Here is a 20898-nt window from a genome sequence, read left to right as displayed (position 1 = left end):
AGGCGCCTCTCCCGACAGACGCCCCGGCGGGGCCGGCCGAGGAGACGCCGCAGCCCGGACTCCACTCTGCCTCCCGGGTGTGAGGCGGGGACACCCCGACCAGCGGCCCCTCCAGACACGCGGCGCCGGCGGCGTCAGCACCGCGGACAGCGGCCTCCCGGGGCCGGCGGGGCGGGGGTCCGCGGCCAGGGTCACGGGGTCGTTGAGGGGGAGGTGGACCGGGGGAACGCTGGGGCAACGGGCTGGCGGGGAGGCCGAAGGAGAGCCGCGCAGCCCTAAGCGCCCGCCCCCGCCCCGGCGCGGACAGGCTGTGGGCCCTCACCGCGGCGGCCGGGCGACGCGGCGGAGAGTGCCGGCGGGGACAAGAGCGGCGGCAGCCGAGGGTGGGCCCGGGCCACCCGACCCGACCCAACGCAAGCCGGCGGCCGGCTTGGACCCAGTGCGCAGGCGCGGCGCCGGCCGACCGGCGCGGGCAGGCGGGGCGAGGGCGGGAGGACCGGAAGCAGCGGCAGCTGAGGCGGGAACTGCACGCGAGGCCCCCGGCCCGCGCCTGCGTACTCCCGCGGCTTTCTTCGCCCGCGGTCACGTGCGCGCCAGCCTCTGTTCGTTCCTACCGTTCGCCTGCAGCCTTCCGTCCACCCGTCCGTCCGCTCCTCCCCTGCCCACCCACCGCCTCATCGCACACTTAACTGCCTGTTGCGTTGACCAAGCACGTCCTGTCCTTGCCCTGGCAGGACCTGCGGTCTAGGGAGAAGGGGGCACACATCGGCAAATGGATGCCCGGTTAGAGGAAGTAGGGCCGAGCGGCTGAAAAAAGGAGGTGGAGGTTGAGTGCCCATTTTAAGTTAGGGGGCGGCAGTCAGAAAATGCCTCCTAAGGCTGTTTAGCTGGGATCTGAAGACCCACAAGGATGGTTTTTTCCCTTGTTTGTGACCAGGGAGATGGTCCAGCGGGTCTGTCCCTGGTTTCACTCTGGCTACCTTCAACCACCACCTGCCCTGCAGACACAGTGAGCTTTCAAACTTGTAAGTCAAGCTGTCTTCCAGGCTTCTGCTTAGCATGAAGTCCAGATCGCCGGCCGTGGCCTTGTCCCCGTTTCTTCATGGTGCTTACACCATTCTGAATCAGTTTTTCATCTGTCTGGACTACTGGAACGTAACCTCCTTTTCTACTTTGCTCGTAGCTATAGCTCCAGGGCCTAGACACACAGTATGCACTCAGTATAGCATCCGCTGAATAAACCAATAATTTACCCATCGAAGAGCCAAGTGTTGCCTTTTTTAAAAAACTTCCACCATTAGTGATAAAGTTGGCATGTATTATGCTTCAGTAAATACTCACTGCACAGGGACAGAAGCACAGAGCAGCTGAGCAAGTGCTGCTGTCTAGTACAAGGTAGCACTGGAGAACAAGAACATTACGAAGAAGAATAAACGCACCGGGTCCTTCCTCCTCGTGTGGCTTTGGAACACAGTGGCCAGGTGGACATGGTCTCTGCGGAGAGAAATGGTGATTTCACTGAGAAACTCCATCCCTTCTAGTTCTGGCTACCGTCTGGGGGAGGAGCGAGGAGAAGAAAACCTCCGTTCGCAACACTAACTTGGTTTCCCTGTGTCTTGTTTTCTCTTCACACAAATGAAATGAATACGACTGGTATCTATTTTAACCTGAACAGTAGCTTTCTATGAAAGACAAAACAAAAAAGCATATAAAAAGGTCAATTTATTATACCTTTTGTTTGGTATGGGATATCAGTGCCCTTTAAAACCCTACTATTCAAGTACAAATGATTGTTTACAAAGTATTTACAATTTCGGTCTTCTTCCTTTATATTTTAAAACACAACAGCTATCTGGTTACAACAGTTAACAAAAAGTCCTGAAGGTGGCAAAAGGGAAAGCCTCTGCCTCAGGAGGCTCACTCCAGCCTCCTACTTCCCCCGCCCCGGGATCCTCCAACCACCACCCAGCCTCCCTGGAACAAATGTACTCTGAATTAAAGAAAACCTGGGTGACTGCTTTTTCCATGGTGGCCAATTCCAGTTTGACGGTGTTTTTGCCTGCTGTCTTTATATTTTATGTTCTGAAGATTTCTCTCAATCCTTACCATGCATTGGGTGGGAACCCTGTTCTACAAGGTAATGTGGGATTCTGACAACAGTAACAATCTGAGGAAGCCTGGAAAACATCGTCCTAAACTCACACTTATTCTTAAATATGGAAAGTTTAACCTTTAAAACAGAAAGCGAAGAAAACAATACACCGGACCCTTTACCTAAATGACTGTGGAAGACTAGGAGGTGAGTGCTGACATCCAGATGTTACTAAATCGACTGATACCAGCCAGTAACGCTATTTTCTGTCCCATATTTTGCAACAGGGAATCGCTGAAGAAAACACACTTCTTTCACTCACATAGTAAGACAGGGCAGGAGTCCCACACTGCAAATATTCAGACCCTAGTTCTGTTCTCTTAGAAAGCTTTTGAGAGATTTTTCTAAATTCTCTTCTAGTGTTCTAGATTAATAGAGGACTTCTACTCAGGCAGCTATGTCTAGGATATTCTAAACACTCAACACTTCACCATCATCTACAGAGACCGTCCACACCCCAAGAAGGGTAAGAACAAAACCAACAGGCTTCACAAGTTAAAATAAGCTGAAAAGGAGAATTCCTTTTTAGTTCTGCACATTTGAGGATTTAAAAAAAAAAAGTAGGAACTCTCCTCAGTACCCAGATACGAAGCACAGAAAGCCTCGTGCAGCCGCACTCCCTCATTACAGCACATGCTGAACCCACAATGAAAAAGTCAGAAGGCAAATTATCGTGTTCAAGTAACTAGAACGTTAAATCCTGTCCACTTTGAACAACTGGTCTTCACTTTTTTCCAAATTTCTCACCAAGAACTCAAAAATGAGCTGCCCGGTTGGCTTCACTAAGGTATCAATCGCCGTATTAGTGTCCACATATATTGATGGGAAACAAACAAATTCGGGACAGGACACTTTCCTTTGTGTCATATAAAGTGATTATAAAGGGGGAGGAAACAGACTGATTAAAAATTTAAAATCTCTCAGTATGCCGGAACTGTTCCTAAGTACACACACACCTAACACAACCTGATTTCCCGGACCAGAACTGTAAAAGACGCACAGAGACGGAGCAGAGAGGGTGTCATCAGACACGCGCCTTTTGCTTGGGTGGACACTTCCAGGTAAGCAGACATCGCCAGCCAATCAAGCCCTTTGCAGTTGCCACAGTAAAAAAAAAATAAAAACAGCAAATCCAGGGCCTCCTCTTTGCCCCTCAACCACGGGCCCCCCACCCCAAAGAGCCTGGATGGCTCCCTGCTTTACGCAGAACCCCAAGTGGGCGACATGCTCACATACGAGACATGGCAGTCTAGTATGAAGAGCTTACCACACCCATTTCTGTGGGTAATACTTGTAGGTGCATACACACAGCACCTGCACAAGGAGGCTTCTCACCTCTGCACGTCACGCCTGGGCTGGGCACGAAAGCAAAGGGGCGATGGCAGGCCGCCCCCTTAGCAAGGGTCTCACCTCACCGAGCACTCAGCAGTGCTATCTGCAACGTGACAACACTTGCACAGCACTCTGGGCCCCGAACCATCCCCAGACAGGAGCCTCACAAGGTTTGCTGGCGCTGCTTCAGTAGCCTAAGTCCAATTACAGGTTTATCCGAAACCTGGGAAAATATCGTGGATGTGCTGGGGTGGGGAGCAGCCCCAAGGGTTCCGTTGACGTGGAAACCGGTCACTCTGAGGGAAGCCGCGCGCGATGCTCTTTGCAATGAAAATGCAGTCACAGATCATTCCCCTTCAACACAAGCTGGGAACGCGTCATGAATGTGCTTCAATGCATGTCAGTACTAAATGTCTCCTTTAAGAGTCCAAACAAGTCACATTTTAGGAGGGAGGGGAGAAACCACGTTGGTTTTCCCTGATCTGAGATGACCTACCTTTGATATCAGACAGTCTTTCTCCTCTCGAAGGACCATAACGTGCTTTCAGTTAGGAATAAAGAACCAGGCAGAGACAGATGCTGTCAGACCACATTTTAGCTCCACAAGGTCTATTTTATGACTCACTGCACCTTCCAAATGGCTACTTGTGATGTGCAAAAAACACTGTACACTAACAGAGAAATTCTAAATGGCTCTCAAGACCCAGCAGTACTGCCCTGGAGGAGAAACTAAAAGGTAAAGCATCGAGGAAACACTGCCACTGCCGCTTTTTCAGTCAGCCACATAACACGTGACGGGGGCGCTCGCTGAGGGTCGCCGCTCCAGGCGCTGGACGCCCTGCAGGGCACTGTCCTGGGGCTCAGTAAATAAGTCCACCCCATCTGGGAGGGGCGGTGGCAGGCACGGGCGGCCCGCCTGGGGCCGCGCCGCGCTCCCGACTAGGGGCACGGAGGCTTGGTGGGCGTCTTTAACCTGACGGCGGGGACTCTCATCTGGAGCTTGGGCTGCTGGTTCGGGCTGTCGGAGCTGGCCGGCACCTGGGCTGGGTTGGGAACACCAGGGGTCTGCAGCTGGGCCGCCGCCGTGGTCACGACTTGCTGCTGCATGAGCTTCTGCTGGACCACCTGTGCTGTCGCTGTCACTGCGGGGATCACCTGGACCTGCTGCCCGGCTGCTGTCGCCTGGGTGAGGGTCACAGTCTGTGGGGAAGCCTGAACCAAAACAGAAACACATCTCCTAGAAAACGCAGATCAGGTGACATGAAAAATTAGACGTCCTTGGGGGTGGGGGTTAGAAACGTAACTAGCGCGAATGCTTCCGTGAAATGTAAAAACCACCTGACCTATCAAAATAGGACCTCTGGTTTCTAACCACACAAAAATAGAAAATGAAACTACTGCTGCTTTTAGGCTGCAAGCGGACGCCTCTGGGGAAAGGATGGCCGGGGACTGGTGCTGCTGGTGTCCGGCTCCTAATACTATCTGGTTTCTTGACACCTACATGCCAGTGTGATTCTGAACCAACTACAATTATTTTAAAGCACTGCTTTTATACGGCCACATTTTTAGCAGTAAAACACCGGTAAGAACCGAAAGCTAGGCTCTGTTGGGAAGGTAAGTCCTGGCTGTCCCCAGTAGTATTTCTACTCTAAGACCCAAGGTCGATACGAACGGATTCTGTTTTCTTTCTTTGTTTCCCTAAAAGGAAGGTGTGGTGGCTTCAGCTGGCAGGATGCACCTAAGGTTTACTGGCTGAACGAAGGAGCCCAGAAATGAGCCCCCTCAGCACATGTGACACTGAGTCCAAACACATTTGTTCAGGTTTTTTTTCCTGCTAGTCTCAGGATATCAAGTGTTTTCTCCAAAGTTAATTTTCTCTTCTGTATTATGAAAATCACAAGCGGTTCTCTAGGAATTAAAATTCTATTTCCTCGGATGAAAAGCAAGAACTCTCTTCGTGGGAACCCCCGACAGCCGTGGGTCTCCAGGTCCTACCTGTTGGGAAGCAGAGGCAACCTGCTGGATGCTGGCCACGGGTGTCTGCTGCTGGACGACTTGAGGGAGTTTCGCAACCTTGGACAAAACAAAAAAGCCAAATGGAGACGCCAAATGAACGTGTGCGCAAAAGAGATTTCTTGCCCTCTCTCCTTCTCAGTTCTTAATGCAAAAAAAAAAAAACCCACAAAAAACAAAAAAAAAAGACGGTGGTCAGACGACACAAAATAGCAGGTCTCAAAAGTGGGCTCACCTGGAACCCCGAGAGAACCAGTTATTTCACCTTTGCACTGAGTAACGACTGCCTTCCTAATCGGTAATCACATGTAATTTGTAGCTTATTATCGGTCTCATATTTCAGACAGTCACATTTTTCTTTTATAAAAATCGCTACAAGTCTATATGAGAGAGTTACATGGAAGACAAAGTGCCTGGGCGCCACTCCACGTATGCCCCCATTGTCAGGGGACCCGGACCAACACCCAGGTTCAGCCCTAGTCCAGAGACATCTACGCCCAAACTCTAAAGTGGTTACTTCACCATTTTTCTACATTCTTCTTCATCATGATTGAGATCTTCCTCCTTACAAAACAAAACCTTCCACCCAATGGTCACTTTTTGTAAACCTGCCTATCCTGCTGTCCTGCTGTAATAAGACAATTCAGGCCACTTGTGTCTACTCAGGGCTTCAGGGACACCGCTTCACAGAAGCAGAAGGGGCTCCCAAGTGGGTAGCTGCTCGGGGCCATGGAAAGCCCCCTCAGGTCTCTAACTGGCGGAACAGGGATGAAAATAAGTCTTGCCCAAGATAATCCTGGAGGAAATGTGAAATTATATGATGTACTTGCAAATGACAAGCTCCCAAGTAAATATGAGTTCTCGCGGAAATTAAAATGAATCAGAAGGCATTTACTAGTTTACTGTAACTTGAATCAAAAACTGAACCGCACTCACTGACATCAAAGGAACCCCTGAGTGAGCCTGTGCGCTTCCTCTGATGGGAGAGACGTCTGGTCAGCTACCGCAGCGCACGGGCCACAGCTCAGATCGGCAGCCACGAAAATGCTGAGATGCCACGCGTAACACCAAGGTGACGTCTTAAAACGCATCGATAAACTTGCAGGAAGTCCAGAGCTCCCAGTGCCAAAACTTAAGCAAATGGGGGACCCCGAGCCATGAGAAGGCGCTACGGCAGCTCGTGCCCGAGACCACGTGCTGCAGGGGAAGCCTTGCACTGGGTTTTCATGGCCTCCCGGGTGCAGCAAAGAGACCAAGTCCAAACCCACTCTCAGGAGGAGATAACAAGAGGGCTGCCCGATGCCCCCCACAGCGGCAATCCTGGCATTCAAAGGGTCTGTGAGGAAGCTGCCTGCCTTAGGCCTCGGTGCTAGGCAGGGGAGGGGGAGACACAGGCTGGCAGACCAAACCCTCAAGCCACAGCTGATGTGGTCCTGACGGCACCCATGGGAGCCCAGCACAAGGAAGAACCCACCTTCAACCCAGACCTCAAAGCCTTCCAACAAACAGAACTTCAAGGGAAACTGGCTCACAAGAAGACAACTCCTATAATGACAAAAACCCCACAGTTCCTGAAGCAAGAACAGCAGAAACAAGTAAAATCAGACGCACACGGACTTCAAATAGAGGAATTATCAGACACGCACAAAACAGTGTGCCGTCCTGTGCAGCCTGAAAACACGTATGGGAACGAGAAACTACAAAGACCAAGCAGACTTGAGACAAAAACAGAACTTCGAAGAATAAAATACTTATAATCACCAAAATTAGAATTCAATGGACAAGCTTAACAGCAGGTTAGACCTAATGAAAGGAAAGCTCAGTGAAAGGGGAGGCAGGTTAGAGGACATTACTCAGAATGCAGCACAGAGACACAATGGAAGGAAAGCACAGAGACTGAAGAGACACGGAGGGCAGGAAATGGGGCAGAGGCGGCATCTAAAGAAACGGCGGCTGGTCATTTCCTAAACTGGCAAGAGAGATCAATGCCCAGATTCCAGACGATCAGCAAATTCCAGGCTAGATCGTCACAGCGTTTATAAAACGCCAAAGACAAAGAAAAGATCCCAAAAGGAAACAGAGGGAAAAAAGACAGGTTCCCATCGAAGCAGCGACCCGCTGGACAGACATCTGACTTCTCCTCAACAACAAAAGACCAGGAGCCAGGGAGTACTGTTAATGTGCCGAGAAAATAAATGTCCATCTAGAATTCCATACAACGCAGAAGCATCCTTCGGGAACAAGAGTGAAATACAGGCATCTTCAAACACTACGGGAAACTCCACAGGCTGTTCTTCACGCAGAAGAAAAGTAACTTCACATGAAAAGTGAAAATGAAACAGGACAGAAGGGAACCGCGTGACTGCAGCGGCACGTGAGTTGAGAGGGCCAGGGAGCAACGGTGTTGACAGACCCGTGCTCAAGAGCAGAGCAGAGACGGTGGTTTGTGCTATACTCTGACAAGGTAAATCTGCACATGGAGATTTTAGGATAACCACTTAGAGAACAGAAAAAAAAACATGTAATTTTCAAACGAGTCAGAGGAGGAAAAAAACGCAGAATGACAAAAAATAAATAACATAAATGGAATAAGAGAAGGCAGGTAAGGCTGGAAAGAGAAAACAGAACAAGTTGAAAACGCAAACAAAATGGAAGCTAAAAGCCGTTCCTCCCAGGCCTCACCATAAAAGGAGTGAATGTGTCACAGGTGAAGGACCCAAACTGAGACGCGGGACAGTGCCAGCGAGGCGGCGTCCAGCGACTGTCTCTGTGACACACGGGTAGAGTTCTCGGTATGAGGCACAACAGGCTGCCACACCGAAACAGTACTTCAAAATAGTAAAAGTTAAAATTTTAATTTATGTGCAGCCAACAATAGAGCACCTAATATAAAAAGCAAAAGTAGAAAGGAATATAAGGAAAAACAGATAAACCCATAACCAGAATGGGAGGGGGGTTTTTCCTCCATTTTTTGGGCTGTGCCAGGCGGCACGTGGCATCCTCAGTTCCCCGACCAGGGATGGAAGCCGCGCCCCCTGCAGTGGCAGCGCGGAGTCCCAACCACTGGAGCGCCGGGGGAGCCCCAGAAGGGGAGATTTTAACTCACCCCTCTCATAACTGACAGAAGAAGCCAACTAGTAGGCACAACACCCCGGATAAACCTGACCTAGAGGTGACAAAGGGACCCCACGCCGCCACAAAGCACATCTCAGCGCACTTCACTGCAGGATCCGTGCTGGGCCGGGTCTGGAGCGTGAAGAGAAGCGGAGGGTTTGGCCCAGGAAAGGCTGAAGGTCAGGGAAGACAGAACTGCTGTCCCAGAGCTGGAGGAGGAGGGGCTAAGGTACCAGAGGCACACACCTCCAGGGGGCCGTCCAAAGGCAGCCAGGATTAAAACCCTGGGCGAGATGAGAGCTGGCCGCAGATGCGAATCTGGACTCATGGGCACAGACATGGGCTCAAAGCCTCGAGACTGGAGGGACCACGAGGGGAGGGGTGCAGACAGAGGATTTGTAAAAAGACAAAACACCACAACCAAAGGAACAAAAAGTTGTAGCAATCTAGATAAAGAAGAGACTTTTCTTACTGTGCTGAAGAGTGATTTTAAAAACCCAACCCGCAGAACGACCGTGAGGAGAGCCATGTGGCCGAGCTTCCTGTCTGCACCTGTCACACTGCCTTGCAGGCATCGCCAGCACGACAAGGCGGGAATAAGAAACAGAAGGACAAAGGGGAAGATGCCAGCCGCCAGGACTCACAGGTGATGTGATCGACACAAGGGAAACGCAAACCAACTAGAACAGATTGAGGCTGTGGGATTCAAAAGTCAACATACAGCGTCCTACAGACACAGACGAAAAGAGGGAACTTAGAGCAGAGTATCAGAAAACGCCCGTTACTTAGGAATAAATCTAATACATGCAATAAGATCTTTATGGAAAAAAATCAGAAAACTTACTTAAAGGGCATTAAAGAAGAGATTTAAACAGCAAATGAGGTATCATGTTGGTGAATCTGAAGTCAAGGCTATAGAGATGCCCACTCTCCCCCAAACTGATCTACAGAGTCAATGCAGTTCTAACAAAAACGCCATCAGTTTTGACCACGGTGCGTATACTAAATAAGCTGACTCAAAATCGATACGGAAGTGCAGAGAGCGGGAAAGCAGGATGCTCCCGACAGCAGGAGGTGGATGCCGAGAATCATCGTGCAGCAGAGTGGCGAAGACAGGGCAGTGTGGGCTCACAGGGACCGAGACCACGGTGCTCAAGAGAAGCCCCCGAGGAACCGCACGTCACGCGTGCCTGGTCACACGGTGGGTCGGAGGAGCGAAGGGACTCCTGAATGAGTAGTGTGAAAGTAACAGGGCATTGTGTTCACGTGGAAAAATTAAACTGAACCCCTATTTTTGGATCATTTCCAAAAACCAATTCCAGGAAGGTTAAAGACATAAATGTGAACAAAAAAATTATCAAGTTTTTAGAAGATGATCTAGGAAACAGCACCATGACCTCTGGGAAGGATTTCTTAAGCAAAGCGCAGAAGGCACTATTCAGACACAAAAAGATTGATAAATTCCAATACACTCAAATTCAGAAGCTCCATTCGTAAAGTGAGTGAGCAGATAAGGCACAAGCTGGGAGAAGTGTGACACACAGACCCAAAAGCAGACACCCGGGACGTACAGCCCCACCGGGAAGCCCCCGAACAGGCTCGTCCCAAGGGAGGGGCCCCGACGGTCAGCAGATTTGCACCGCTGCCAGAGGAAGGCAGACAGCAGGCCGGCACGGGCCGAGGCTGAGGGACCACAGGAGCTCGGTGGGTGGGCGTGCCCACAGCCCCGCACCCCGTCCCGGGCGTCACCCGTGTGCCGGGACCCAGGAGACGCGCAATGCTGGGCTGGCCAGTGCCAGGCAGCCGGCGGCAGCGGAGGGACGACCACGACCCCTGCAGGAGCCTCACCAGCGTAAAGGCTGCCACCGCAGCAGGACCTGAGCACAGTCCCCAGGCCACGCCGCAGGGCCCCACGACGCTCTCCATGGGGCGCTGGTTGGCGGCGCCCCCCTGCTCTACCTCGGAGCGCCCGCCGCGTCTGCTCCCAGCCCTCGGGCTCCCCACTGCTCACCTGGATCTGGGTCTGCACCTGCTGGGTCCCAGCCAGTTTCTGGGCCTGGGAGATGGGCGTGGTGAGAAACTGGGTTTTAAGGGCTGGCTGGGTGGCGTAGGTGACCTTCTGTGGTTGGCCCTGAGCGGCAATCTGCTGTGCTGTGATCTGAGGAAAGAGAGGCCGCCCAGGGTTAGAGCGGGCAAGGCTCTGGGTCCCCTCCTCAGAGCCACCGGGCCTCCTCCGTGCGCCCCGACTGCCCCCAGACGCCCGCAGTGTGACCACCCCGGCTCCTGGCCCTGCCTGCCCGCTGCCCTGTGTTCTTGCTGCTGCCCCCCCCGGGGGGCCCGGTCCTGGGTCATCTCCTCCCCTGCTGGGAGGTCCCCTCATGGCCCAGGCTGGGCTTCATCTCCCATCCTCTGAGGCACCTGGTGCCACGTCTGCTCATCATGTAAGTGAGCGAACTTGACAATACAGAAAACACACACCGTTTCCCAAATCTAACTTTAAGAATTTGGCCCATACTCAAAACTGTGTAGCACAAACAGAAACAAACCTGTACGCACAATCTTTACACATTTAGTCTAATTTTCCGTTTTCCCTGCCAGGAGTGTTTAAATACTATTCAGAAAGCCATGCGTGTATGTGGCCCATATATTAGGTTTACAAAGCCACAGCTATGGACAGTTTCAACGTCTCAGAAGTCTTCTTTCAAGTTACGTGGACATACCGACTGGCACTTTGGCTAAAGCCCTTCTCCTTCTCTCTTTCAGACGCTGGCTAAGCCCCCGCGATGACCCAGCCCGGTCTCCGTCCTGTCACAGTGCCTCCCAGCCCGGCACGCCCCACCCGAGAAGTCACTTCACGTCTCTGCGCGTCTGTCAGTTTCTGGAAAGGGGCACCAGCCGCCTGCAGAGCCCTCAGCACATGGGGACAGGGCGCTGGCTCGCTCCGGTTCAGAAAACAGCACAGATACGACACGAAGGTCAATAGCCCAGACGCCATCATCTGTGCATCGGGCTTTGCGCCACCAGGAGCAGACGAGGCAGAAGCCCTGGGGAGCAGAGCGCCTTGCACTCCGCTCCTGCTTGCCAGCGCAGCCCCGAACCCCCGCCTCTGAGGAGGACTCGCCTCTGGGGCCTCAATCAGCTCAGAGCTGCCTCCCAGCCTTCTGAGTCAGAAGGTCGCTGACAGCACTCCTTTCACAGTACCCCTTCCCCTCTCTCCCCTCCCTCCGTCCATCCGCTGATGGCACGTGTGTACACACATACACACACACATGCACACACACGTACACACGCATACACACACACACACACACACACACACACAGAGATGGTCCTCAGCTGGCTCCTGTGCACCCAGATGGGTCGCACACCAGGAGCTACACCTGCTTCCCCCGAGTCCTTCCGGCCCCTCCCAGTCATGCAGTTCCACAGCCTGCGTCCTTCACAGTTGCCCCCACGAGCCGGCAGGACATGGGGGCTCCCCCTCTCATGAACCACGCCCTCCCTCCAGGGCCAGCCCCAAGGCCGTCCTACGTACAGCCCAAGGCCACAACCATGGGGTCTCCGGTGCGTGGAGGCCAGGCAGCCACGCAGGGCCGGTTCGGGACCCTATCCATCTCCGTGCATCCCACGCTTGGCAGCGGGGCCCGGCTCACGTGAAGAGGGGTCAACCGGGAGCCCGGTACCTTCTGCTGGACGGCGGCCGGGCCTGGGGCGGCTTGCGGCTGGATGGCCTTCTGCTGCTGGACGGCCTGCTGCTTCAGCTTGAGCAGCTGCTGGACGTGCACAGGCTGGGCCACGACAGTCTGCCCTGAGAACACAGGTCCGGTCATTGAATCACAAGCGCCAAGTAGGGACAAGGTCTCAGGGCTCACAGTGAGTTCAGCTTCAGTGATTTCTGCACAGAAAACTACACGCTGAAATGATGCTGAGCGAAATAAAGCCCCCCTTACATCTACTTACAATGTTTCTAGGTTCACAACGACATTTGGACAAAGGGTGGGTAAGTTAAGAAAGTGAACGGTTAAATCGAGGGACACTTCTGCTAAAATACACCGTGACACACCCGAGATGGCTGCGGGCCACAGCTACTAACTAGAAAAGGCTTGTCAGCCCCACTCAAGGCTGTACGTGGAGTGGCGGGGGGCGAGGGGTGGCATGAGACAGGCACCTGCGGCTTTCTGCGGCTGCCCGATGGCCACACTGATTCCAGCAACGTTCATGGGCAGCGTCGTGACGCCCGGCGAGGAGACCACGGCTGCGGGCACCGACACCACCGGGGGCTTCGCCAGTGCCACCTGGGCCGGCTGGGGCGCCGGGGCCTGCATCTGCCCTTGAGCCTGCAGCTGTGAAGTGGGGACCCGGGTCTAGACAGTGAAAACAATGGGAGAGTCCAGAGACGTTCAGCATTCCACACGTCGGCAGACATTTCCCCACCAGCGGTCAGGTGGTGAGAAACTGACACATTCACAAAGGTGCCGCATGGCGGTCAGCTAATGGAAAACAGCTCACTGTGGGCCGCCTATGTGCCCTGACCATCACCAGCGGACACAGGGAGCGGGGCTCGGCGGCCCCCGGACGCCCAGGCGCACTGCTGCTCAGATGCGCTCCTGTCCCACAGCGAGCGTCTCTGCCTCCTGCATCTCAGAGCCTGACAGCACCCCACTCCTGCCACACTTCCTACGCTCGTCTCCTATCCCTCAGCGGCCACGGAAGATCAGCCCGAAATTACGACCTCGGCCTCCCACCAAGGGCCACCCTCGGTCTCCACCTCCTGCGACTTGCTTATCACTCGGCTACCAAGCACTTTTTTCCTTAAGTTATATTTTTGTAAAAGGAAAATGGAAATAGATCCGTTTTTATACATACAAAAACTCAGACTCCCTAAGAAAATACGAGGAAGTAAAAATCAGCCATAACCCTAAGGTGCCCACATGTGAATGTGGAAATGATACCCAGCCGACCAGACCTTGTCCTTATCTGTGCGGCTTGCCGGGAAAGTGTGCAAAATGGGATGAATTCTAGGTATCTGTAAGCTGACTCTCCTCCTTCTACAACAACCCTTTTCCAAAGCTGTGCACGATCCCACTGTGTGCACGCTGTACAGTCTATGTAGTCAACTCCTCAGTAACGGAGATTCAGGTCCCCCTAATACTCCTGGTGCAAGTCTGTACGTTTATTACTTCGTACTGGTTCTATCACTTCTTTAGGATACAGCAGAAATAGGATCACTGGGTAAAGTAACGGGCACGTTTCCTAGCTCAACTGACTGCCACCCCCTCCGGGGGAGCCGGCTCCTGCTGGCAAGCCCTCCGCCCGAGGCCTGGGCTGCCTGAGGCGGGCCGTCGTGCGCGATTACCACTCGGCTCGTTTGAACTGGCATTTTCTTGTGAACACAGGTAACACCAAGCTTGCTTTCACAGTTTTTATCCACTTCTATCCCCTCTCTTACAGACTTAAAAGTGGAGTGAAGCACACGGGAAGCACAGCCTGGGCCCCCAAAGCCCCAGATCACAGCTGTGTTGTGGGTGACAAGCTGTAAGATCTGGGTAAGTTCCTGAAGGTGTATGCCTTGGTTTCTGCACCTGCAAAATGGAGCTAGCATCACAACACCCACTCCTGCCTCAGCACCAATCAGGTGACAGGCGGAGAGCCTACAGCAGCACCTGACCCAGAGCAGGATCCCTAATGCTAGCCGTCGCCAGTGCCAGAAAGGGAGCCGCCCGCGCTGGGCACTGGTCTGCCTGATGTGACAGCATCTGGGCTCCAGGACACCCCCTCGACATGTGCCGAATGTAGCTGGCATTCCCAGACACCCCCTTCACCACACCATCGTCCCCTCCTTCAGAAACCTTCAATGCCTCTCTGGGCCTGCAGAGCACCGCGACCCCTGAGTCTGGCTCTGGGGCCTCACTCGCCCCTCCACCTCCCCTCTGCTCTGACCACACGGGCCTCGTGCCTGGCCTCTGCCCCAGCAGCACCGGGACACTTTCCAGGGGCCACATCTCGCCCTCCCGTCCCCCCCCCCCCCACGTAAAGCCTGCTCTCTCTCCGTGGTCGGGCTCGCTCCCACCGCCCCCCCCAGCCTCTCAGGCCACCATAAGCTCTGCGACACCGACATTCTGGAAAGCGTGACTGTGTAAATGTCTCCCACGTGCTGTTTCGCCCTCTCCGAGGAGAACTTAAGTTCCTGGGGGAACGACCGTGCCTTTACTTGTCACTCCGCCATAATACCTGCAAGGGCCTGAGCGAGCAACAACGGTTCAGTTAAAACGTAAGAAGACGCTGCTCTGGAAAAACAAGCGTATCGACCGGAACTTACGAGCCGGGCCACCTGGAGGTTGGCCACGGTGGTGCCCGTGAGCAGGGCGCCGGGCCTCGGGGCCGTGACCGTGGTGAGCTGGGGGCTCTGCTGCTGCGTGGGCTGCGGGGGCTGCACCTGCACTTGTGCCGTTGGCTGCGGGGGCCCCGGCGGGGCCTGTGCTGGGGGCGCCTGCTGGGGCAGCTGCAGTTTCTGCTTCTGCATTTTGATCAGGTGCTCCTAAAACCCAGATAAAGTAATCTTTTCATCAACGTCAACTGTATTCCATTTCGTATATATCTTGGTTTTAAGTTACTGTTCTACTACCCGTTCAACGTCGAAGTAAACAGTTGCTGACGTGCAGTATGCAAACCATCCTCCAGGCCTTGCCAACATTTTTTAAATGTTCCCTTTACCACTGATGAAAACTAGCAACAGTGATTCTCACAGATTAGCAAATGCACAGCAAAATTCCTGGGCTCTTATCGCTTACAAGCAAGGCGATTCAAATCTGCGGTACCACCAAAAATTCGTTAAGTCTTAAAATTGTAGTCCCTCTTGAAGTTTTACAATGTACCGTAAGATAAGCATGAGCTCTAAATTTTGTACTCCAACTGTCTCCAAATGAAAGTTTAATTGGTAAATAAACCCATGTCTTTAAAAGAAGTCAAAATATCAAGATAAAGATAGCTCAGGAAATATTTTAGGGGATAAAAATGTTTTAAGGAAATTTATATTGAGTTATTCACGACCCTCCGATCTCGTTCAAGGTGCTGAAAAAGAAAAGGACTTTGCCACTGGTTTAGGAGAGGGAAGGGAGGGGAGTAACAGGACCAGGCAAGCGAGCCGGTGCGTGGGGCTCTGAGCAGCTGCAAGAGGGGAGCAGGGGCAACTGAAGGCCCCGCCGCCTTAGAGCGCGAGGAGCGTTGGCGGGGGGGGGGGGGGGGGGGGGGGGGGAAGGAAAGGCCGTGGGGCGGGAGGACCCTAACTCAGCGCTGTCTGCTGGTCGCCAGCTTCGGCGGTGACGGACATGTTCTGGAGCTGGGCTGTCCAATGTGGCGGGCACAGCCATGTGTGGCCTTGCGCCCTTGAGCTGTGGCTGGTGTGATGGAGGACGGAACGCCTCGTTTCCCTGGCGCGCATTCGGGTGCCTCCGGGACGAAGAAGTCTCAGCTGGTGCTCGCACGTCCTCACCGCCCTCCAGCGCCCTAGTCCCCTCTGTCACCCGCAAGGGGCAGGCCCGAGGTCAGGTACTTACTGTGGCAGGCCCGACAGCGAGCTGGAATTCTGAAGTACCATCTTGCTTTTATTACACATTTTTCTGGTTACTTTCTGTGTTGAGTACTAATGCTTTTCCACTTGTGGCAGGAATATAGCATTTCCTTTTAAAATGAACGTGTTTACTTATGTAACAGCACAGGTCGTGCACAGACTGGCAAGATTCAGGGGCATCAGCACCCACATGAGAGAAACGACACCACACACGAGCTACTCCCCAGGAAGCCAAGCTCCACCACCTCGTCTCTTAAAGCTGTCGAGGAATACTTTTCACTGACATTTTCTCAGGTTGGGAAAAGAGCACAGAGCCTGAGCACAGAGCACAAGCAAGCGAGTGGGAAGATCCATCCGGAAACGGGGATTAAGGCCTCAGAAAGCTGTGAACAAGCTGGTCGCGTGATCATGGAAGCGGCCCTGTGTGCAAAGTGATTTCTAAAGACAACACAAACACACTTCCCACATAAAGACGATGGCAGACTGTGCAAAACACACTCTGAATCACATGACACACCAAGGCATCATCACACAGTGTGTGCGTTCGGTTTTCTAGAGGACGCTCACCGGTGTCAACTTGCCCACTGCCTTGATCTGCGCCGGCGCCTGGGCCTGGCCCTGGATCTGCGGGACCTGCACCTGCGAGGCCTGCTGCTGCTGCTGCTGCTGCCGCAGGAGCTGGAAGTGCGCGGGCGTGATGGTTTTCCCCGGAAGCTGGACCCCTGTGGCTGAAGAGGTCGTCTGGTGAGACTGTGGCCCCGCACACGCGTGCAAGCCTGAGCCCTGAGGGACCTGAAGAGCGGGACAGGCCACACAGGAAACCAACCCTGCCTTTACCTTGGGACACTTGAGTCACCAAAGACCGGGTCGGGGTCTGCACCGGGGTCAGGCTGGTAGTGACCACAGCCGAGGCCGTCACCGAGGTGACCGCTCGAACACCCTGAGTCGGTGCCAGGGACACCATGTCGGACGTGGCCGTGGCGGGGGACCCAACTGCTCTTGGCTGGGTGTGGACCACCTGGGCAGGAGCAGAGCCTCCCGAGGTCTGGAAAAGGCGAAGAGAAGAAACGTGTCAGGCTGCTGTGCAATATTCAAAACTCTTTACAGTCGTCGGGCGAAGAGAAAAGGGCGCCAAACGCTAAATCCTAGAAGACGAAGCACATTCCAGATTCTGGCCTTTTGACAGATTGCTAAGAGACTGTTTCCCTTGTGAACTCAAAGCCTGTGCCTAGGGCTAGCGTGGATGCGTCGCTCGCAGAAGGGAAGATCATGACGCTGCCGCCCCCAGTCTAAAACACTGCCCGTCCCCGTCCTGCTGCCCTCACTCAAAAGACCTTTTGGTCCCAGGAACCATCCAGATGCCCGTGTTTATCCCCCGGAAACAGACAGGCCCCTAACCCCCCACGGCCATCCCCAGGCAGGTGCGGAGGCTGCAGCCCTGGACCCGCGCGGCATCTCGACTTGGCCTCCCTATGTCCTCGTCCCTTGGTGCCACGGCCGCCGCAGCCCCTCAGCGGACTGGGCCCAGCTCCACCGAGTCCGCCTCTGAAAGCACCCTGAAATGTGATGCTGGCCCCTGCTGGTCCCCTTGGTGCAGACGGTCATTACGTTTTCCTGTTTAGTTTGTCCCTAATCTTACATTTCATTACCTACATATTTGAATCCAAATCCAGTATCTTATTCTGTGCTTTCTATTCAACTCACCTGTTCCGTATTTCTTTTAATCATCTTTCTTGCCTTCCTGCACATTACTTTCTTCTCATCCCACTTTCCCCTCCCAAAGTTTGGAAGTTATACTCTATTCTTATTCTTTTGGTGGCTTGTCTAAAAATTTTATCAAGAACTTACAAAAGTCTAATCCATAATTTCACACTTTTCCTGAACAATAAAGGGATTCTGGAACGTTTCAACATCCTTAGCCCTGCTCACGTCATTGCATCGTGTGTGTCATGTCTGCCTCTGTTGACCCTACAGTATGTTACTGCTGTTCGCAAAGTCCGTTTGCACCTCAATTAGTTCATGTAGGCGAGATCTATAGGGAATTCTCTTAGGCTTTGTTTGGAAATGTTTGTTCTTCAAGGTATTTTCAGGGCTGGCAGTTATATTCTCCCACTACAATGAAGATGCCATTCCATTCCAGGAGCTGGTTCCTGGCTTCATTACCACCACTGAGAAGCAAGCAGCTGTACCTCCGAAGGCAACCTGACTTTTTCAGGCTGCTCTGAAGACCTCCTTGTCCTTGGCATTATGTAAGCGTGGAGTCCCTTTCATCATCCCTGACCGGGATTAGTTGAGCTTTGGTGTATACGGATCAGTGTCATCACTCAGTTCTGGGAAACTCTTACATCTTCACGTACTATCTCTGCTCAGCTTTCTCTCTGCCTGGAACTCTGATTAACCTCTGATTACATCCTCTCACTCAGTCTTCCGTGGCTTTAAATTCTCTTCCGTACTTCCATCTGCTGTCTCCCTGTGCTGCATTCAGGATAACTTCTTCTGATTTATCTTCCAGTTCACTAACTCTCTCTTCAGCTGTGTGGAAAGTGACATTAAGCCCGATTATAAGACATTTATTTTTCAGTGCTGGTAACCATACTTTTCATTTCTTAAAGTTCTCTATATTCTTTTAAGTATAGTTTCCCGGTTTTTACAGACATTCGCAAGCTTCTCTTCTATTTCTTTAAAATAGAAAGTATAACCGTTTTATCATCTATGCCTGCTAACCCCACCATCTCAAGTCTTAAAGGATCTGCCCAGTGTCTGTTGCTTCTGTTGCTTCTCACTCATGGTGCCTTCTTTCCGTGTGTTTGGTTATCTTCTATTATATGTGGCTCATTATACCTGGAAATCACTGTGGACATTCTAAGAAGTCCAGGATGAAGGCACATGCCTCCAGAGAATCTGCATTTGATTCTGGCCACTTACCCAGGAACACTGCTCATCCAGGTCTACGTCACATGATTTAAGGGGCTCCCAAAGGAGCCCTTTTGGGGAGCCATCAACGTGAGCTGCAAACTGACAGCTGCCTTGGGGCTAGAGCTCCACAGGAAGAGCCCCCGCCCCACCCTCTGCTCAGCATGATGGATTTTACTTCCGGTTCACCCTGCCCTAAGGACTTAGCCATTTGGGGGCCTGTCTCAAGGCATCAATGCCTCCTTTTAGACTCTCCACCTGGGTGAGTCGAGCCCTGGGCTTGAACGGGGGCTCCCCCTGTCTGAGAAGGTGAAGTGTACTCCAAGGCGGACACAAGGGCACCCTGTGTATCTCTCTGGGTTGCCTCTTCCCTTAGATTTTGGCCCAATAATTATTTACTCTTTTGTCAGCTCCTTGAAATTTTGAAGAGGATATTTAAAAATTTTATCCAATAATTTCAGTTCTTTTCATTTGGAGAGTGGTACAAATAACTTAACTCACCTTATCACCAGAAACAGAAGTCCTTTCCCGCACTACTGAAATAGCTTCTCTCTAAACCTTTCTGCAATAATCTATTCTACACGTAAAACATCACATGAATTCCCCTAAAACACGCCTCTGCTCGAAGATTCTCAAGGGCTCCCCATTGCCTGGTGAATGGAATCCACATTCTTCAGCCCGGAATCCAAACACCATGACAGCCTAGGCTCACTGTCACACAAGACCAAGCGCGTGCAGCCGCTCAAGAACCTGTGAGAGGCTGTGGGAACCACTTCTCTGCTCATGCATCTTGTGCTCCGTCCAAACAAAACCGCTTGCTATGCCCAGTATACACCACTCACTTTCCCACCACTGAACCTCTGCTTGTACGACTCGCCCTGCCTTCCAAAGAGCCATTTTGGTGGATGACATCCTCCTATTCTGTGGAAGTCCAACGCTCCCTTCTCCAGAAAACCTCCCTGTTATCTGTACCTCTTTTAGGTGCGGCCACAGGACTGACTGCAAGAACCCCATGAAAGCAAGCCGTGTGTTTGAGTCCTACTTCTAGCCCCACATCACCAGGGAGAGTATCTTGTCTGTAAGAGCTGTTCAAAAAATACATTGTGGATAAATTGCTTTATCTTTTAAAAATATGACTACAGAAACAGGTCTTTTCAAAATAAAATACCAAGTGCAATGATTTGGGCTTGCCACCCTCACAGAAGTAGTGACACTGGTCAGAGGAAATGATCCTAATGCCACAGGCCTAACTAATAGCTTCTGTATCCAGTGAACTGGCTGAGTCTAAAGTGGTTTATTACAAAGTAGAAAGAAAAATAAATGAAATAATCCAAAGTCACATTCTAGAAAAACTGTTTTCATATTCACTCTACTGCTTCGAGTATTCTAATTTTTTAAACCCAATTTATTGAGGTGTAACTCACATACAGTAAAAATCACCTGTTTCAGGAATACAGTTCTATGAATTTTTATAAATGTATGAGGCCGAGTAGCCACCAGATAGATACAGAACATATTCTGTTTTCCGTCCGTAAAGTCTTGCCTTTTCCATGTGGTTTAAATGGAATCACACACACATGAAGGCTTTCAAAACTCCTATGAGCCAGCACAATGCCACTGAGATCTGCCGTGCAGCAGCACGAGCCAGCAGTCTCCTGCCCCGCTGGGCAGTGCCAGATGGGCCAGGTGCACCATCTTCCCTTCTGCTCACCTGCTCAAGGACATTTGGGCTGTTCCCTTATGTCGTAATTATGAACACAGCCACTAAACACATTCACGCACAGGTTTTTTTGTGCAGACGTGT

At 52.3% G+C, this 20898-nt stretch overlaps 1 protein-coding gene across 8 annotated transcripts in view; it reads right to left on the bottom strand.

Annotated features, from left to right (window-relative positions):
• Positions 1 to 687: 687 nt before the first annotated feature.
• EP400 (E1A binding protein p400) overlaps positions 688 to 20898 on the bottom strand; it is a 113423-nt gene continuing 93212 nt past the window's right edge. For 6 of the 8 annotated variants that reach the window (XM_029226909.1, XM_029226902.1, XM_029226913.1 and 3 more), the window contains 8 exons: positions 17019 to 17226; positions 16749 to 16909; positions 14931 to 15149; positions 12780 to 12975; positions 12295 to 12419; positions 10623 to 10769; positions 5480 to 5557; positions 688 to 4696 (listed from right to left, as the gene is read on the bottom strand). In XM_029226909.1, the coding sequence (XP_029082742.1) occupies positions 4424 to 4696; positions 5480 to 5557; positions 10623 to 10769; positions 12295 to 12419; positions 12780 to 12975; positions 14931 to 15149; positions 16749 to 16909; positions 17019 to 17226 (1407 nt within the window). In that variant the 3' untranslated portion in view covers positions 688 to 4423. The remainder of the gene's footprint in view (positions 4697 to 5479; positions 5558 to 10622; positions 10770 to 12294; positions 12420 to 12779; positions 12976 to 14930; positions 15150 to 16748; positions 16910 to 17018; positions 17227 to 20898) is intronic. The other 2 variants (XM_029226929.1, XM_029226934.1) reach the window with 1 other exon arrangement.

Source organism: Monodon monoceros, unplaced genomic scaffold (genome assembly GCF_005190385.1).
Source record: "Monodon monoceros isolate NGI ecotype Baffin Bay Population unplaced genomic scaffold, NGI_Narwhal_1 Super_Scaffold_1, whole genome shotgun sequence".
NCBI lineage: Eukaryota > Metazoa > Chordata > Mammalia > Artiodactyla > Monodontidae > Monodon > Monodon monoceros.
The sequence above is the reverse complement of the archived record's forward strand: the minus strand, read 5'-3'. Positions and strand labels throughout refer to the sequence as shown.